This window comes from Myotis yumanensis, unplaced genomic scaffold, assembly GCF_028538775.1.
Source record: "Myotis yumanensis isolate MYYU_CA2020_CCGP unplaced genomic scaffold, mMyoYum1.0.hap1 SCAF_1, whole genome shotgun sequence".
Taxonomy (NCBI): domain Eukaryota; kingdom Metazoa; phylum Chordata; class Mammalia; order Chiroptera; family Vespertilionidae; genus Myotis; species Myotis yumanensis.
In genome coordinates, this window is record NW_027223752.1 from 6,506,776 (window position 1) to 6,525,147 (window position 18,372).

At 43.7% G+C, this 18,372-nt stretch overlaps 1 protein-coding gene across 2 annotated transcripts in view; it reads right to left on the reverse strand.

Annotated features, from left to right (window-relative positions):
- Positions 1–392: 392 nt before the first annotated feature.
- Positions 393–18,372, reverse strand: part of SETD3 (SET domain containing 3, actin N3(tau)-histidine methyltransferase) — a 60,910-nt gene continuing 42,930 nt past the window's right edge. The window contains exons 7-13 of one of the 2 annotated variants that reach the window (XM_070412866.1): positions 13,920–13,978; positions 12,984–13,098; positions 8,251–8,325; positions 7,101–7,267; positions 6,184–6,269; positions 2,985–3,145; positions 393–1,739 (exon numbers count right to left, since the gene is read on the reverse strand). In XM_070412866.1, coding sequence (XP_070268967.1) covers positions 1,287–1,739; positions 2,985–3,145; positions 6,184–6,269; positions 7,101–7,267; positions 8,251–8,325; positions 12,984–13,098; positions 13,920–13,978 — 1,116 coding nt within the window. In that variant the 3' untranslated portion in view covers positions 393–1,286. Of the gene's footprint in view, positions 1,740–2,984; positions 3,146–6,183; positions 6,270–7,100; positions 7,268–8,250; positions 8,326–12,983; positions 13,099–13,919; positions 13,979–18,372 lie in introns of those variants that run through there. The other variant, XR_011471242.1, reaches the window with a different exon arrangement.

The window sequence follows — 18,372 nt, forward strand, 5'->3', positions numbered from 1 at the left end:
ATGTTCACCAAGGCAGCATCCTCAAATCACGTGATGGCTTAAAGGAACATCAGAGTTGATGTGAAATTTATAGTTAAGCCTGCCATCTGAAAACTGGCAATTTTCTAGGGATGGATGCGTCCATTCCCCACCCGGACGCCATCCCCAGCCTTTACTTCCCTTACAACTTAGCGTCCTCTTTGTGTTCCTGCCTCTCAGGCCCTCTGTCCGGAGCACCTGGCAACTGGTGAGGCTGGGCACAGGCCTCCATCATCTCTGAACCCCCCAGCAAGCACTGCATGGCACTGCACTGCTCGGCTTAAATCCCTGCCTGGTGGGTTGCAGGGTGGTTTGCATAAAAGCTCGATTCAAAGAGCCTGTCCCACTCCAAAGAAAAGGAATAGACAAATATATTAATCACATTTTCCTTTTAATAAGGCTTTTTACTCAAAAGTGTAGCTTTGAAAATCTCTAGCTTGTTGTGAAAACCAGAAGCGCCAGGAAGCCACCTCACTCTGAACCTGGTCGCAGAAAACAGCCGCTGGGTTTGCAAACTCCGCTCCCAACACTGGAAATCAAATGCATCACTTTAAGCGCAGGGCCAACATTTGAAACTAGGAATGATGCATGTCCTACGTTGATTCAAGGAGAAAGGACACATTCTTAATACAGTAAACAAAACACAAAAAGTAAACAAATCTTTAGAAATCACTAGGTGTGTGTATAATTATATAATTAGGGTTATCGTCAACATTTAAAACTATTAAAAATAAGGTTGACACCTTACCTCTCCTTTTGGTAATGGAGTGTTAAATTTTTAGGGGAAAAAAAAGATTCTGCAGACAAGTTTCCAAACCTCAAGCCCGTTCTCGGCTGTACAACTGCACCCCCTTCCCACACGGAGCCCCCAGCCCCCACCACGTCCCGTTTGGCAGGAGGCAGAGCAGGCCTCATTCTGGCTGTCATGATGACAGGCCCACAAAAGCACAGCTGAGAGAGGAGCTAATTCTTCCCCAGGAAGAAAATACTTTGCCCACAATGGCTCTGCACAATCTTCCACGGCACCTCTCTTCCCCCTTCGCTGTCATGGTTTGATAACTTGTTTTGCCTAAAAGCAAGATGGCAATCTTAATCAAAAAGGGAAGCTAGATTTTTTAAATAACTTAAAAAATTATTTTTATATAAAGCAGCAAAAACACTTTCCTCTCTGCAGAAAAGAAAAAAACACAACAAAAACGTGAAACCAGGGACCACAGCGATGTCAGGGGGCTGTCCATAAATCGGAACGAGCTCCAGGCAGAGCACCCTCAGAGCTGCTCGCCGACTCCCTCGGTGCTCTCTGAAGGTTCTTTGGCATCGTCAGTCGCTCTTTTCCTTTCCTCTGGGTCTAAACTTTCCTTTTCTAACCTGGTCCCGTTGGGAATAGAGTTTTGGCCACTGATGAGCCCGTTTTCCGCAGCCTTTGCTCGGCTGACAACCTCAGAGAGGGTGAGGGCCTCCTGCACGCCAGCCTCCTCCTCCAGGCTGCGCAGGACCAGGGGCAGCCTCGAGTCCGCCCCGCCGCCCTCCAGCAGCCCTGGGTTACTCTCCTCGTACTTGGGCAGCGGCGCCCCCTCCTCCATTTGCTTGCGGTAAAACTCCCGGTTGGCAGCTGCACTCTTCACTGCCTTTTCCAAAATCTCTTTTTCACCCAAGCGCAACTTGATGGCCATTTTCGCACGAACAGAAAGGTCGTGGTTTTTCAAGAAGGACTTGTCTTCCTAGGAAATGAAAAAGAGCACAATTAATCGCCAAGAAGTTTAAAGCAGCAAAACTACAGAGATAGAATGCAGATCAGCTGCTGCTGGGGGTGGGGGGCATGAGGGATATTTTGGGGGTGACACAGGTTTTAGGACTTGACTGTGGGGGTGGCTGCATGACAGTATACTCACATCATAATGTACACTTCAGCAGTGTGACTGTGCTGTGTGTTAACTATCTGTATATATAAGAGGCTAATATGCTAAGTGTACAACCATCTGACTGGTTGCTATGATGCGTACTGACCACCAGGGGGCAGACACTCAATGCAGGAGCTGCTGAGCTGCAGTGACTTGGCAGTGGCGGTTCTCGGGTGACGCACCCCAAAACCAGAAGAGGGAGCCTGATTCTTTGTGGGATTTAGTGATTCCACCTTCGGCCGTGGGTTATGTTGTTGCTGGGGCATTGTCAGCCCGAATCTGGTTTACTGCACACTTTCGTTTGCGTTCCATACCCTGTACAACAGTAACTTTGCAGAGTGCCCTCTCACACTCCAGGACCCTGTGGGGGATGTTAGACAGCCAGTTTCAGCCCGATCCCCACAGGCCAGGCTGAGGGACCCGACCTGCCGGAGGGACCCCACTCATTCCACAGATGCCCTTAGAGCCACGGTGACACCCCAGGTTCAGCCGGCCAGGGAGGGACCGCTGGAGGTTGGCTCCAGGGCATGTCTGGCCCATCTTGCCCAGTCCCGCCCAGCCAGCCACCTTCTAATTAATTTCCTTTCAACATGCACAAATCCATGCACCGAGTCACTAGTGCCTCAGTAAAGCAGTCATAAAACAAAAAAGAGGGGCCTAACTCAAATGGTGCTTTAACACACGGGACAGAAAACCTCACTTCCGTTTAAAAGGTTTTCTGTCTGGTCTTGTGCAGGAATGGACCCAGGGCTTGGCCCTTGGCTGAATGGATGAATAGGTGAATGAGTGAATGAGAAGCACTTCGAGTTAGTACCTCAATGACCAACTCAAAAGCACAGATGAGAGCTTTTAGCTGTTGTATCATGTGAAGTAGAAATCACAGAGAAGTATCAAACCATGTAAACATGGTCTTCTAATCGACAATGCCTCAATATGATCCTTTTAGTAAGTGTAAACGTGTTAAATAGGAAAAAAGAATTATAGCCATTTACATGTAGGAAGGAGTCTCTTATTAAGCATCTTTTAAAACGTGACAAAGCTCAAATCCTCACTCAGTCAAGTTACCTCACTGGTTGTCTTGTATGTTTTTAAAAGAAGCGAGGCTCGATCTTCAAGAAATGTCCAGAGTTTGACCTCGTTGTCCCAGCTCACAGGATACTCAGAGTTACCCAAGGTGAAGATTTTGTCGATAGCATTATCTCCTAGCAAATGGTCCTTCAGTTCTTCTACAAGAAGTACAAACAGCCATCTGTTAGCAGAAGCAGCACTCCTCATTTAAACAAGCAATCCACCTTACAAACAGCTTCTCCAAACATGTCGCTTTCCTGCCACTCATCAGCCAGGCCTTTCTAGACTCACCAGAGTGAGTGGGAGCTGAGTGTTGGGCAGGAAAACAAGGGGAGGGCTTCCAGCTGGGTCCACAGGAAGCCTCCATCTTCATGGTGTTTCTGAGGGACACTGAGAGCTTTAGGCAGTCTTATGAGATACTTTTAAAAGACAACCTACAGCGGCATTTGGACAACACCCTTCCTACAAGCCATGAGCTCCGTCACACCAACCGGGTCAAAAAGACATTTAAATGAACAATGTAAAGAGTGAAAACAAACAACAGCAGAACACTTGGCGAGCCTTCTAAATTGTATCTGATCAGGGCTATTCCAATAGTTGACCTGGCCACGCTATTTAGCCCAACTTACAACAAGTAAGCCACAACTGAGAAAAACAAGAAAATGGGCTAGAAAAAGCTAGTTAATGAAAAACGTGCGGATGTCCACTTGTCAGGAATTTAACAATTACAAATAAACGCAAGTGAACATCTCAATTTCCTTCAACTATATTTAAGAGGAAAGGACTCAGCAACTGCTCTGAGCAGCTTCTCTCTTGGCACATTATCTTCAAAAGACCAAAACACGCTGTCCTATTCATGCTCAAGAAACCCACCAGCTCCTTATGCAATTATAAGACAGGATCTCTTTCAGAGCAAAATGCCCCACAGCTGTCACTGTTTACAATTCAAATGCAAGGACTTCTGTTGCCAGCAAACCAAACTTTTATCAGTATTAGAGTAATTCCAAGGATACATCAATTGTCTTGACATGACAAACTGTCTATGACTAAAGAGAAATGAAAAAAAAATCATATCCAATCTAAAATGATTCAAGTAGTTCCCCTTTTTAAACAAGACAGATGTTAATCTAATGTTCAAAAAAGAAATTCTTTAAGTCACCTTTATCAGTAAAAGATTGAGAACACTTGGGTTGTTAGATTTTTGATCCTTCAGTTTATATTCTTTTATAAAGTAATGAAAAGTTTTAAAATGTTCCCTTAGTGGCTGTTTTTGGAAGCCCCCAATACTGAGGTTACTGTTTTTGTGTTTGTCCGTGACCAGCCGTGCTACACCTCTGTGCGGGCGAGCTGAGGAGCTCGGCCTTCTCTCTCCGCCCCTTCCGTTTGAACAGTGAGACTGCACTCATTCCGAATTACTGGAGGGATGAAACCCACCCGAGGGGAAAAGAGGCAGTCACCAGGAGAGGGGTCGCGAACACTCAGGAAATGAACCCAAGGCTCATGCAGTGGGCTGCCTTCCCGGGCTTTCCTCTGTTAACAGATGCTGGAGCCAGCCCTGTCCTCAGGGGGTTCCTCAGCTTCACCTGCCACTACGGGAGAGAGCATCTGGTCACCTGAGGCGGCTGGCGCCCTTGCTCCTTAGCCTGGCTCCTCCAGGCCCTGGGGGACTAGAACCTCTTCTGTGGATTATGTCATTTGCAAACCAACAGCAGCCATGTGGGATGCCTGGGTGCGGGCTCTGGAATTAGCTGAGTCAGGGTCATCACCTGCTGGCAGAGTGGCCAAGTCCCCCGTCCTCTGTGAACTGGTATCTCTACATTAGGCCTGTGGGAACCCCTATCTCTCACCAGGTGACAGCGATTAACATAAAGTATGTGGCACACTTAGTGTCGCTCAGGGCACGCAGTGGGTCATCATGGCCATCGCGTCTTCATTATAAATGCCTTCAGTATATAAACTGTGACACTGAACTCTGCACCCCTATATTACATGCAAGAAAAGCCCACAGTTAACCCTTACTCCGTTCATTAAACAGAACTGATGAACCCCTACCTAAGCACAAGGTTACCCCAAGTTCTCATCTGAGTGAGGGTGAGGCTACAGCACCATGGCTGCGCGAGAGGGACAAGTGCCATCCAGCGCCTTGGCGGGTCCTGCAGTTGGTGTCTAAATGGCCTCTCTGTGTTGGGACTAAGTGTCCTCTCCCTCCATCCTGGAGAAGGCCTGGGCCAGGCAGCACTTCTCCGGGACCCAGACATGAAGTCAGGGAGCTAGGGATGGGCGAGCCCAGTGGTGTCCCCTCCATGGCCTAATGCCCTTCCCCAGCGCTCAGGCAGCTGTGGGCAGGACACTCACTTGTCTGTTCAATTAGACGGCCACTAGCTCACTCGCTCCCTCTCACTCCCTCCCTCCTACCGCTGTTTGGCACACATGGGGTTTAAGGAAGTTGACAAGAACAGCCAATACACACAATTAAAAATGAAGCCTCAACACCCAAGTATGTACAGCAGTTTCAGATAAAAAAAAAGGAAAAAAAAACCAACCACCACAGTAAGTCAAGTCTCAGTAAGAAACCCCAAAAGACTGTTTTAAGCAAACACTAAACAGATTCTCAATACATATATTTAACTCTTTCTGTGACTGAGGATGGGGGTGGAGGTAAGCACATTTTGTGACTGAAGTAGATTGTTTGCGGCGGTATTTACTCTAACCCGACGCCCAGAATTAAAAGGCTTGCTGGTGACTTCAGATCAGAACCCAGAGCTGGTTAGCAAAGAAAGCCCTGTGGCCCACGTAGGCCACTGCTGCCCAGTGACGTCAGAGTGGCCTAAGCGCTAACCGCTCTGGGGAACAGAGAGCAGTGCACGGCGAGGGAAACAGCACTGCCATCCTGGGCAAGCACGTCAACGACTCCCATTTCCAAATGTAACTTTCACACAGCTAACAATCCAAGATGCTTTAAGTTTTCTTCCAACAAGGTAGAAATTATTTATGACAAATGAATATTGACAACACATCAAGGATTTAATAAAACATTTACAGAGTAAAGTAGAACTTCTTTCTCCATTGTTGCTATCCTACCTCCTGCCAAAAGGTACTTTAGTTTTCAGCAATTTTATCTTTAATCTGAACCCCAATGCTTTACACTTTCATGAGTTTTTAGACAAGTGAACATTTTCTTCCTGAAAGGATTTACCTTCGGTCATGCAGAATACTCGGAGAAAAGCCAGCAGCTGGGCAGAGATGGGCGGCTCCGTAAAGTGCAAGGCGAACACGCTGGACCTGACAAAACAGGAAGACCAGTCACCTGCTTGCTCCCAGAGAAGCCCCTTAAGCTGCAATCCCCGTGCCGTCCTCAGGAGCGTGGAGCTGGCATGAGTCAGTCCAGCTCCTCACCTCAACTATGAAAGCCCCTTGCACAGGGGAGGTCGCTGACCGACGAAGACGGCGTAGCCGTCTCTGCTGGCAATTCTTACAATCTAACAGCCTAACCGCAGGTTGCATACAACACACCAAGAGAATTAAGCATACCTGTGGTTCCTAAAAAATGTTAACAATAATTTATGTTGAGTTCACATTTTAATCATGAATCAAATATTGACAAGTTCAATGAAAAAAAGCCTGGATAATCCATTTTCATTAAGAATGGTTCCTCCGTTCCCCAGAGAACTAATGAATCATAATTCTTGTCCTCTTTATCATTTTGGACCTCAAATGCACTAAAATCTTAAAGAATTTAAGTAGAAATTCTTGAAATCACTGAGGATCATGACTTCATTACAGAAACTAATGGTGGCAAAGAATTAAATGAAACAAAATGATCCAGGTCATTAACCTTTTCAAGGTGAAAGACATTAATGATACCAAAGCAGTTATTTAACTTAATGAGGATTTCAGGCCACAGGCCCTGGAACTGCCTGTGAGTGCTCCCAGTGACACCATTATGTTTATCGGAGACACTGGGAAGCCACGAGGCATCTCCATGGTGAAAACTTGCTGTGTAATAGGGATACAGGGATTAAGGCAAACTGTAGAGAAGTTCTGTTAACACACATTATGCAGCAGTAAACATTTCAAGCAGCACAGGAAAGAGCTGACCAGTTTTCTACGTACGTGGGGATGCCAGCTCGGGCCAACACCTCAGCCTTCATCGCGTAGAGCCTGTCACTTTTACTCACTCCAAGCTTTATTTTCACTCTGTCGTGTGAATTATTGTCAAAGAAAAAACCACTGTGGATCACAAACTCTGCATTTGACCGAGTGCCATAAAAAATGTAAATCTGAGATGCAGTAAAGAAAAAAATAAAGGGACATAAAAGAAACTTAACATCCATTCTTAACACAGAGCAGGGCAAAGGATCAGTTCTCGTACACTTAACATGACTGTACACTAAGGCAACGAGGTAACTGCACTGACTCGGCCCCTACACTGTACACCACCTGTGCTAGGGGGAGGCTGCAGCAAGAGGTGCAATTTCCCCAACTTCCCAAACTGTCAGGGAGGCCAGGGCCTTCCTCACAATCCTGTTCCCCCGGGGAAAGTAGGACTGTCACTTCACCAATGCCGTCTACAATTCACCACGCTCCTCCCCTGCTTTCAGTACAAGACTCACTCTAATGGAGTGAGCTTAAAGTGATGTCTGCCAGTAATTCCGATAGCAATTCTGACCTAGCAGGAGGGTCTATTCAGGTTTCTGCAAAGAGCAGATCAGTACTTTGTTGGACAAATAGTCTCATTTTGTCTCAAATGGAACGTCAATGGTCTACACCAGTCCTGGGTTTTTTTGTACTATCTGCTTGGTCATAAGACCAGTAGACAGAATGAAGTTATTTGCAGGTGCCTATTCTCAAACGTACTGAAAGGTGTAATCCTGCCCACATTATTAGATAAAAATTCACAGATTCAAGAACAAAGATTTTGTACTTCCAGGTTCCTCTATGTTTTTACCACTTAAATAGCCTCCTTTTAAAGGTTCTAGTCAACAGAAAAAGAAATAAAAACAATGAAGTTTATAAACTGAAAAATTTGTTCTACTGTCATAACACCAAGTTTGTTTTCAGTTGACAACTTTACAAATATTAGGTCAACTGTGCAAATAATTTCATTTAAATCTTGTTGTTGTGGATGTAAAGGTCTGATGCAAAGCACAATGTGTTTACAACAGCTCCCAAACAATCCTCAGGAGAAGTCCCCTGTTTTCCTGCCTGACACAGCATGAGCTCAGTGCCCACTGGGCCGCCCCCACTCCGCAGCCGGGCCTACCTGCTCTCCAGCCCGGAAGTCCTGCAGAGCCACACATTCACAGCGGTCGTCCTCCAGGTTGTACCCAGTGGTGATCTGGGGGGACAACAAGGGTCTCTCACTCAGGAGGGTCTTTTTTGGGCAAGTAGAGAATAAAAGCTCCCCACAGGTAATCAAAAGGGTGCACTGTACATGCTTTATAAAACTGAGCAAACAACTCCATGGTTGTTTTAAATTAATACCATTTATACCAAAAATTCTTATGAAAGATTTTGTACCTGAAAGACGTACTCTTAGGAAAATATATTCTATAGATTATCACTTGGTCTCAAAAACAAAAACAAAAACAGGTAAACCATTTATTACAAAGTTCCTGCCTTAGAGCCCCACCCCCAGGGGCAATGCTGTGGATTTAGGAGCTCATGAGAAATCCATTGACTTGCAAATACTGTCTCTATCTAATGTCTGGCTTTTATGAAACTGAAGTGGGTTTTCCATAGAGAAAGAATAAGGGAAAAAGAAAAGCTCCATTTCTAACTTATGGGCATAATTTACTCTGAAATTAGAGAAATTAAAATGTTCAGATAAGCACAGGAGAAACAACTTAGTTGTACCCTATTCACTTTCTGCTGAGAGCTACCTTGTGAGAGTTTCTAAGCCCATTACAAATAAATACCAAATCCGCATCTCCCCTTAACCCCTGGGAGGGGGGGTCAGGCAACACCAAGGTCTAGGCCAAGCATGTCAAACTGCGACCGGCAGGCCGCATGCCAACAAGGCCGTGCGTTTGACATGCTTGGTCTAGCCACTCAAGTCATAAAGAACTCTGCCCACCTCAGGGGGCGGCATTTTGTTTTCTAATTTTCCTTGGAGTATTTCCTCGTGGGTCAGGCCCCTGCATGACTGAGGGCCTGGCCTGGTTTTGTTTGCAAAACCTTCCAAGTGGCCCCCAATTCCAGGCCTGTCCTCCGCAGCCCGAGCAACAGCACAGTGATGCCCTCCAGTCTAAAGCTTTCAGTACTCCACTCTGCCTGTGGAGAACATTCAAACACCCGAGCAAGGCCAGCTTGCGAGGAGCCCCAGGCCTCCCTTCAGCCTCCTACATGCCACTGACCTGCCACACCGGCCAACCTTGTGCTGGGAATGACCCTCTGCTCCAGTTCCTCCCGAGACCCACCCAGCCTCCTTCTGCACGCCCAGAGCCCCGGTGCTGAAGCCCCGTCACCCACAGCAGGCATTTATCTGCGTGCTGGCCCAGCCAGGCAGAGCGGGAGCTCCCCTTCACCTGTGTCTGGGGGCTCAGCACGCTGTACCTAATACCTGACACTGCCTTTGAAAATCCTTCCTTGACGCACAAACCCCAGGCAGAAGAACAGGGCCTTCTTAGGAGTCTGTCCCTCCCCCACCCCCAGTCTCCTAGACTGTCTGCAAAGGCTCATTAATTACTTTTGAACTCTTCATTTTGCCCTTAGAGAACCAAAATTCAAGGCAAACAAGTGCTACTTGCTAATAAAGGTACCAACAGTTTGAGTCCAAAATATAAACACCTTGAGTCTAGGGAACAGTATTCTGGGATCAAAGGCCATGTGACACTCACTGTTAAACTCAACATCCCCGAAGCAATGGGTATTTAACCAGTATCTAGAAATCCTTCACAATGCTGCAAGACCAACAGGAAACAGGGAAGCCATGAGAAATAAACGAAGCCAGGTAGTCTGGCAGAAGAGCTCCATGAAGTTCCTACCCAACATTGAAATCACTTTTCTGACCCCAAACATGACTTTGATAATAAGGTATGGGATAGGAACTGCCCATCAACTCCAGCCCTGAAGGTCTGGAACTCAACAGTGTGGGCACGCATGGATGCCACGGGGTATGAAGAGACAGGAAGGCAGTCAGTGGAAGCAGGAGGGACAGGGGAAGGGGAACATGGAAGTAGGGAAGGCCAACAATACGTAAAAATGAACAGGCAGAAATACAGAAGACAACAGGACAGGAAGGGAGGCTTATGGAAGGGGTGGTGAGATGATCTTGTGTGGGGTGCTTGGGACGGCCTCACTTGAGGAGTGCTGTGAGGAGTCCTGGAGACATCCCAGGACAGTGGTACAGGCAGAGGAAACAGCAGGTGCAAAGGCCCTGAGGTGGGCACGTGCCGGTGTCTGAGAAGCCACAGGGCACTGGGCCTGTGTGTTGGGGGGGTGTAGTGGGGACAGATTGAGTGGGGTGCCTTCTCTGCTACTGGGAAAAGCTGGGCTTTTATTGGAAGACTCATGTGAATCTAAATGTTTTAGATTTTTCAATAGTCAAACAGAAAGACCCTGAAAAAGAGCCTCCCTCAATTCTGCGTGAGTTTCAAGGCTCCTGCACCCTCACTGCAGTCACACAATTCAAATGTCAGGGCCAATTACTCCAACGCAGTACCCACTGGAGCTCACACAGTGGCCTACGCACCACACAGGTGTGCTTCTCTGTAAATTCAACAATCTCCAGACAGGAAGCCTGCTGCTTCATGAATTCTGAACAAGTCATTCTGAACTTAAAGACATATTATTTCTTACAGCTTAATACAACGTCTCATACACTTGTTGAATTTGTTTCTGCGAGTGGCCAGAGTCAGTTTACGTTCACCAGAGCCTGTGGCTGAGAGATCTGACCAGCCTTCGCCTCCTTCTGCTTCCCATGCTCCTTACTGGCACAGACTTGATCTTCCACTGCTCCCGTGAGCAGGTTTGGAGACATTGCTGGAAGCACACAGCGTTGCTGGGTTACAAATTTCTGTCTATTCCCTCAATGATAGTCAGAACAGACAGACACCAACTGTCAGGATCGACACACACAAAAGAATATCTACTGTCTGAAAAGCCAGCCTTAACTTCAAGTACCTTTTAAAAAGAGATTAACTGCTAATACATAGCATACACAATTCTGCAGTGTTAAAATAGATTCTTCAATTCTACCAGACGAAATTTCCCACCAGGGTGTACAATTACAATGGGAACAGCTCCACAAGGTTAACCGTAGGAAAGTACTAACATGGTGGGTAAACCTTCTGAAGGTGAACAGTGTTTTTGCCAGGGTTGTGGCGAGTTAAAGACGGTATTTAGAAAAAATACAGCATGAATAGTTGTCATCAATTCGTTATTTTTGTTTTGAGATAATCTATCTTTTTTCTTTACTTTTAGAGGAAAAAGTGAATAGTTAATCCCGTTTACATGAAAGCAACATAAACACCAGTGTGTATGGGAGTGTGTAAGAGTTCACATGGCAGTGAAGGTTGGGAGATGCACAGGAAGCCCTCACCAGTGACCTGGGAGGCCCCAGGCAGGGGCCCTGCAGCTGGGTAGGGCCACATTCACAGCACAAGCTTCTGGACTGTTTAACTGGTTTTGTGTGTTTACAATAAAGTGTACTTTTAAAATTTTAGATACAAAAAAAATAAACCGTAATGATCAATCAAGTTCAGGAACCAATGATCTAATCAAAAAAAAAGAAAAAGAAAAAGAAAGAAAAATACTATAGTCAAATATTAAAAGCTATTTGAAAATATTAAAACTTCAGTCTTATGATCAGTTTAAAACAGCTCTGAAGGGAAAGTAAATACAGAACAAAGAATGTAAAATATTATTCATTAATGAAAATAAATGGTAAAACATGCTACTATTCCTTAAAATGGCTAATTATGTTAAGTATATATAAATTAAGGCAAAAACATAAGTATAAAGGTGGGACTACTTCGCTACAATTTCAGCGTGTACTTGTTGCTAGACATTTCCCAGGTCAGCAGGAGGGTATGCGATTTTACACATGTGCTCACTGTTTTGTGGAATTAAATGTGAAATACTCATTTATAGCATTTTTCCATTCTATTTATAATACTGCTAATAACAAAGAAAGTTGACATTGAAAAAAAATTAACCAAACCAGTATACCAGTATAAGGCTTAAAAATGCAAACTATTCTGAAGCTGATCATATTTCGATGCACTAATATCAGGATCTCTTTCTCAGACACCCATCTCAGCACAGAGAACCGTCAACTTCGCTGTTACTTGGAATCCAAAGAATGCTGAGAAGCACAGAGCAGCTTCCTTCTTTTGTGCATCGTAATTAACAATCATAAAATTTCTCTGTTTTCATGTCTCCTACCCAGCACTCCCCAGTCTGATGATGCCAAATGAGTCCTGCAGTTACGGCCAATGGCCAAGTACACCCCCTCCCACCCCAGCACCAGGAATCCAGTGCCGGCTCCCAAACAAAAGCAGGTTAATAATTGGGGCCAAGGATGTGTCAGTGTGTCAGGTGAAGGGAGGGGGCAGGAAGGAACCACAGAACCGTACCTAACTGGAGTACAGTCAGCAAAGGAAGAAAACAAGGAACATAAAAGGAAAACAAGGAAGAAAGGTTTTTCAATAAATCGGTATTTTAAAAAGAATAAGAAGACAGAAACTTGGTTTAGTCTGTGGTTCAATAACATAAGAAAATTAATGTTTGGGCTGGAATTATGGCTTCACAAATAAATGCAGCTCACTGCGGCTTTCAAAAGTGATGTAAGATTCAAGTTCCCGGTTGGTTTTCGGGATTAAGTAAACACAAGGAGAGAAAAATACCGGCCTCTGTTTGTGGGCGGCGGGAGGGGTGTTTGCTCCCTTTGGAGGAGACAATCAGGGGAGAAAATGGTTTGTAGGTAGAATGCCCACTTTCAAGTTTAACCACAATGGCTTCCCTGATTAAGCACAACACCGCGGAGGTCATTACCAGGCCATTGGTGTGATTGCACATGTCCCACAGAGGAATGAGAGCCAGGGTCACCCGGGAACCGTCCTCCGTGGGAATCTGGTTTTGTCGTGTCATCACAGAAGAGACTGCCCACCTGTACCAAGCAGAGAAAAGGTGCATTAGAGTCAGGACACTTGAAAGCCCATCCCAGTAGTAACTTGACCAGAAGCTGAGATTTGTCTGACCGCTCACATATCTTTAAAGCTTTTCCTAAGTACCAAAGGTGATGGGTGGGCTTCCTCAACAGCATTTAAAATTAGACCTGGGGTTGAGAGCAGGAAGGGAGAGGGGAAGGAAAAGGAGCCACAGGGAATCCAGGAGTGAGTGACTAAGGGAGAAGGTTCCCGCCAAGTCCGAGGCCTGGAAGAAGACTCTGGAGGAGGGCCCAGAACAGAGTTCTCCCGGCCCTGGGTCTTCTCTGCCCCGTCAAGACGAACCTCACCCTCTTTTACCCAATGCTGAGTCTGTACCTCTCTTAAGCCTCAGTGAAAAGCAAACAATATAACTCCTTTCTGATCAGAAATCCTTTAAAAATGCTACAAAATGTGGAGGGCTAGTTTTTATTATATTGTGCAGTGAATTAAATCTTTTGTTCTAAATGAAGACCAAAACTTTACACTAAAACAGTCTTTTTAAAAAGAAATAAATTCTCACGACCACCCCAAGTATCACTTGGCTGCCTCAACTAATTCCCCACCATTACAGGTGAATGGCAATTTCTCCTCAGCCATTAAAATGCTGACACTGGTCCCAGCTGTCATAACTTCTGAAAGACTGTCTCTGTCTTGAGGTTTTAAATGGCCACACAGGTCACTTCTTGCTGAAGCATTTCTCACTTCCAAGAGCCCAAATTCACTTAGAAACCACCCCGCCCGCCCGCCCCCCCCCCCCCCCCCCCCCCCCCACCATACCAACCTGTAGTCCTCATAAGTGAAAGAATCCTTCAAGGGCAGTTTGTTGGCATGAGGATGGGTCTGGGAATTAGAAGTTTTAGAAAGCAGAGGTGAGAAGAGAAAGAGGGAAAACAGAAATCAGTCAGCAGAATTTCATTATTTAGCTGCCTAACAGATCCTAACAAGAGCCAAATGAAGCAGGAGGCGTCCAGCCGCTGCTGAGGGATCATCATGCTATTATGCTCTCATACATCACTGTCAACTTAATTTGTTGTGCCCAGCAGCCGCCATAAATCTGCTTTTTCCTCTTTCCATACTAGAACCCATGGACATGGCACAAAAATAAAATTTAAGGTGGACTGACTTCACAAAAGGTAGGCACACCCACTCGACAGAAACCTGGAGCCCACAAAGTCCAGTGTCCATCCGTGCAGACTTCCTTTGTGTCTTGTGCCATAATGTGCTGCGCGGCCCTTATGTCTAGATTTCAAATCTCCCCTTACATCAATAAAAGGGACAATTAAAGGCACTCTAATAAATGGAAAGTTCTTTCATTTATCTCTGACTTAAATCATTTGGATGGGAATCAACGTGTTATGTGCAAATGAATCATCTACATGGTAAATGTGGCTCCAGGACAAAAAAATCAGGAAAAATACAGTTTTGTGAAATTACAAAATAAATTTTACAAACAGATTTTTTGAAAAATAGAGATCGCCATATTTAAATTTTACTACTTATTTTTCTGGACAAACGAACATTTGGTAAAAATATCCAAAACTTCACACTTACGAGAAAATTTTATACATTTCATATTCTCTCTTCACAACACTCCCCTCCCCCGCACCTTAGACCTCACAAGCACTTAAAAACTTTCTCTCAATTAAGGAATTAAAAGCTGTAACAGTACCATTTTAATCTTCAGTTTCAATTACAGTCTGATAGACAGATTGCAGTAAGTGATCAAATGAACAAATGGTGATTTCTGAGATACAAATGAAATTCTGCTGTTCTGTGTCTGCACCACTGTTAATGCATGAAGCTCCATGTAGCACGCAGTTTTTACTCTTGACGCATTAGCATCACAAGTGCACAGTAATTTATCATCGCTCACTGTAATGTACTCGCTGGCACCGTATGCAGGACAGTAGGGGATGAGGTAAAAGTGGCTCAAACCGTAAATCAATTAGAAAACAAAAGCTTGTGCTCAGTGCGCAATTTTAGGCAAATTATATATTACAAAAGGCTGCCAATGGGTGTTAGCTCCCAGGTGCCCGCTGCTCCCCTCTAATCCCTAGCCCAGTTTTAACCCTTTGGAAGGAAAGTCAACATAGAAAAATAGTCACATAGTTTTTATGTGTTATAATAAAAATGAAATTAAGGAAGAAGTTTTAAGTCAATACATAAAATAATGTGCTGCCCTGGGCATTTTCTAGCTCCTCTAGGAATACCAGGAAAGCCTATCTTTGGGATTAAAAAGATCAATGCCATGGTCAACCAACTAAGGTGGGAGAACCTAAGAGATGGATCGGAGCTTCTTACTTCCTCTTCTTGCAACAAACGACAAGCATGGCTATGTCCTGAGTCTGGAAGATGCTTTCCACTGAATTACAAAACCTAATCAGAAGAGCGCTCAGGTTTTTCCTCATTCAAGTACAAATTCAGCAAGAGAACTGTCCCTCTTTCCAAAACTGATTTGATGATTAAACGTACCGTAGAAAACCTCAGAAATCCTGTGGCTAACATTTCCCTGTGCGTACAATGAAATAAAGCCTCTCATCCCCGGCACATCCCATCTCTTTTCAAACTCCAGGAGGTGGGAAAGCACTGTTGCTTTTCTTACTTTAAAATATTTTAATTCACTTAAACTGTGGAATGCACTATGGTATTTTGAAAGTTGGTAAATTCCAATGCTAAATCCCTTAAGTATTCAAAAATTTGATCGCCCCTCCCCAAAAGTTCGACTTATTAAATAGGAGAAAAAATGAAAATTCTCAAAACTGGAATGCTTGGCTGTCAAAACGACTTGAAAAAGAATCTTCTGACACTCGACACTGGAACATCTTAAATAGCTTCGGACAATACAGAAACAATTCAAATGACAGCAACCTCCTCAAGGATGAAAAAGACAAAGCATTCACTCTCCAAAATGTTCCCCTTCCTTTGTATCCATTTCTTACCAAAAATATAAGTTCATGCTCACAGTCCTGATGAAGTTGTAAAGAAAACTCAAGAAAAATGCACAAATGCTTTCTTCAGATTAAGAATATTTTGGCTGTGGGGTTATGTAATATCTTCAGAATCTGTCAGAAATAGCTGTTCTTATCTGCTTAAAAAAATACAGTGTGCCTACTGCACATAATTCTGGTCGAAAAAGCTAACCGCCACAGACGCATGCACCTAACAGTTACACTGAAGCAAAATGTGACAGGACCGAGAAAGGCAAGAAGAGAAAGGCAAATCACTCCCACTTCACCAGGGCTCTCACTACTGTGGCACGATCGCCACCTACTGGTGTCAGGGTGGACAGGTGACAGTCACGCCAGGGCAAGGTTTATCTAGCATGGCGAGGCTTCAGCTTTACTCCAGCAAATCTGTTTCCAAAAACACCTGCTCTACCTCTTAAAATTATTATGTAATAGTTTTACAAGGATCTTTAAACATTCAAAGATTAGAAATGATTTGCATATGAAAAACATTTAGCTAAAAAAAAAACAAAAAACATTTAGCTCCGAAAAGAAATATTTTCACATATCCTGAAAAAATGAAGAAAAATGTCTATTCCAAACACTCTTTGTTGAAGCTCTGGACAGTGATATTTTTTAAAACACTGGACAGAATGATACTGTTGTTGTTTTTGCTTAGAAACCAAGCCTGTGGAAGACCAAGTTAAAGTTTAAAAATATGTCTTGTAAAAACTGTCATCTTAACCTGAAGTTACCTGAAAGTTCCTAAAATGTTCATAGATGCTAGTATTTAAGCTCGTACTTTAAAGGAAGGATAACTGGATATTCCTGACTTTCTAGAGCAAAATCCTGTAAGGATTTTGTTTATTATGACATACCCTCTCCAGTAGAAGATATTATTAACCTGTACTTCAAAAATAAACATATAAATTAAAACAGAAAACCTCCTCTTCATGGCCAGTAAGCTGCACAGCTGGGATATATAGAGGAGGGGTGCAGAGGGGGGTGTCTGGCCGGCAGAGGCGCCAGTGAAGGAGAGATCATGGGGTCTGCCACAGTAAATCCCCTCCACTCCTCACGTACAGGATGAGAAACTAGCCATGGGTTGTCTGCAGCTTTTTAAGCGATTGGCATTTTCACTTTCTTGAGCATTATAAATATTTGCACTTGGAGAAATTAACAATTGCCATAGCTCATAATCAGACTTGAAGCCCTATAGAGTTCGCTTTGAAAAGAGGACCCTCATTTTCTATGCCCAGCCAGGCGCCACTGCAAAGCCCTCCCCATGCCCTTCTCTGGGAGGGATGCAGACGAGGCACAGTAATATTGTACCTAGTACAAAATAATCACTATGTTTGGGAAAGATTAATATCTAAAATCATTTGTTTGGCTTCAATAAAAAGAAGTAATATTGCTAAATATGTAAGTATGACATTTTGAAGAATTTACCATATTGCATGGGTCTGGTAGCTATGCTTAAGGAAATTAAAAAGCACTACAGTCAGCATATTTGATCCTTATTAAAGTTCTGTCTTGAACTATCACTCACATAAAACAAAAATAAACCAAGAAGAAATTTACATAAAACCTATGGATTACAAGAGTTTGAAGATGAAAAAATGAACAATATTCTGGCTTTAAAAAATTGATTTAGCATGCAGCTTCTCTTCATAGTCCCTTGATAAAAATGAAATCTCCCTAACAAACACTTAATAAAACCTGTCAATATCTCTGGAAAGAAAAATGACACAAATGCATTAAGTATTAAATACCCTTGGAAAAAGTCACATATTCCATGAATTTTTGATGTACTATCTTGACATTAATGTAAAACCTTGATATTTATAATTGACAGATATTTAATAAAGTATAGAAGAAGATGGCTGCTCTGCAGCATGCAAATTTTCCAGGTTGATCAGAAATGAGAGATACAGACATGTACTTAAACTAAATAAACAGTTAATATGTGTTACGCAGATCAGCTGCAGTCTTATTTTAAGCTCAGACAACAAACCTTTGTGGAAACCCAAAATAAGCAGAATTCATTATTATGTGAATCCTAATTCAGAAACATCTAGATGTGAAAGAGCTTTGAAACATTAACTGTTCTGACCAGGAACAAAACGCATTTGAGTTGTTTTTTTGGCATCTAACAAAAAGCATTTTTTGAATAATAAAAATTAACACACACAAATATATAAAGGTATTTCCCAAAATAATTCTCAAAAGAAACACATTTAACCTAAAGAAAGCTTCAAAATTCTCTAAGGGGGGAGGGGTAAAAAGGAT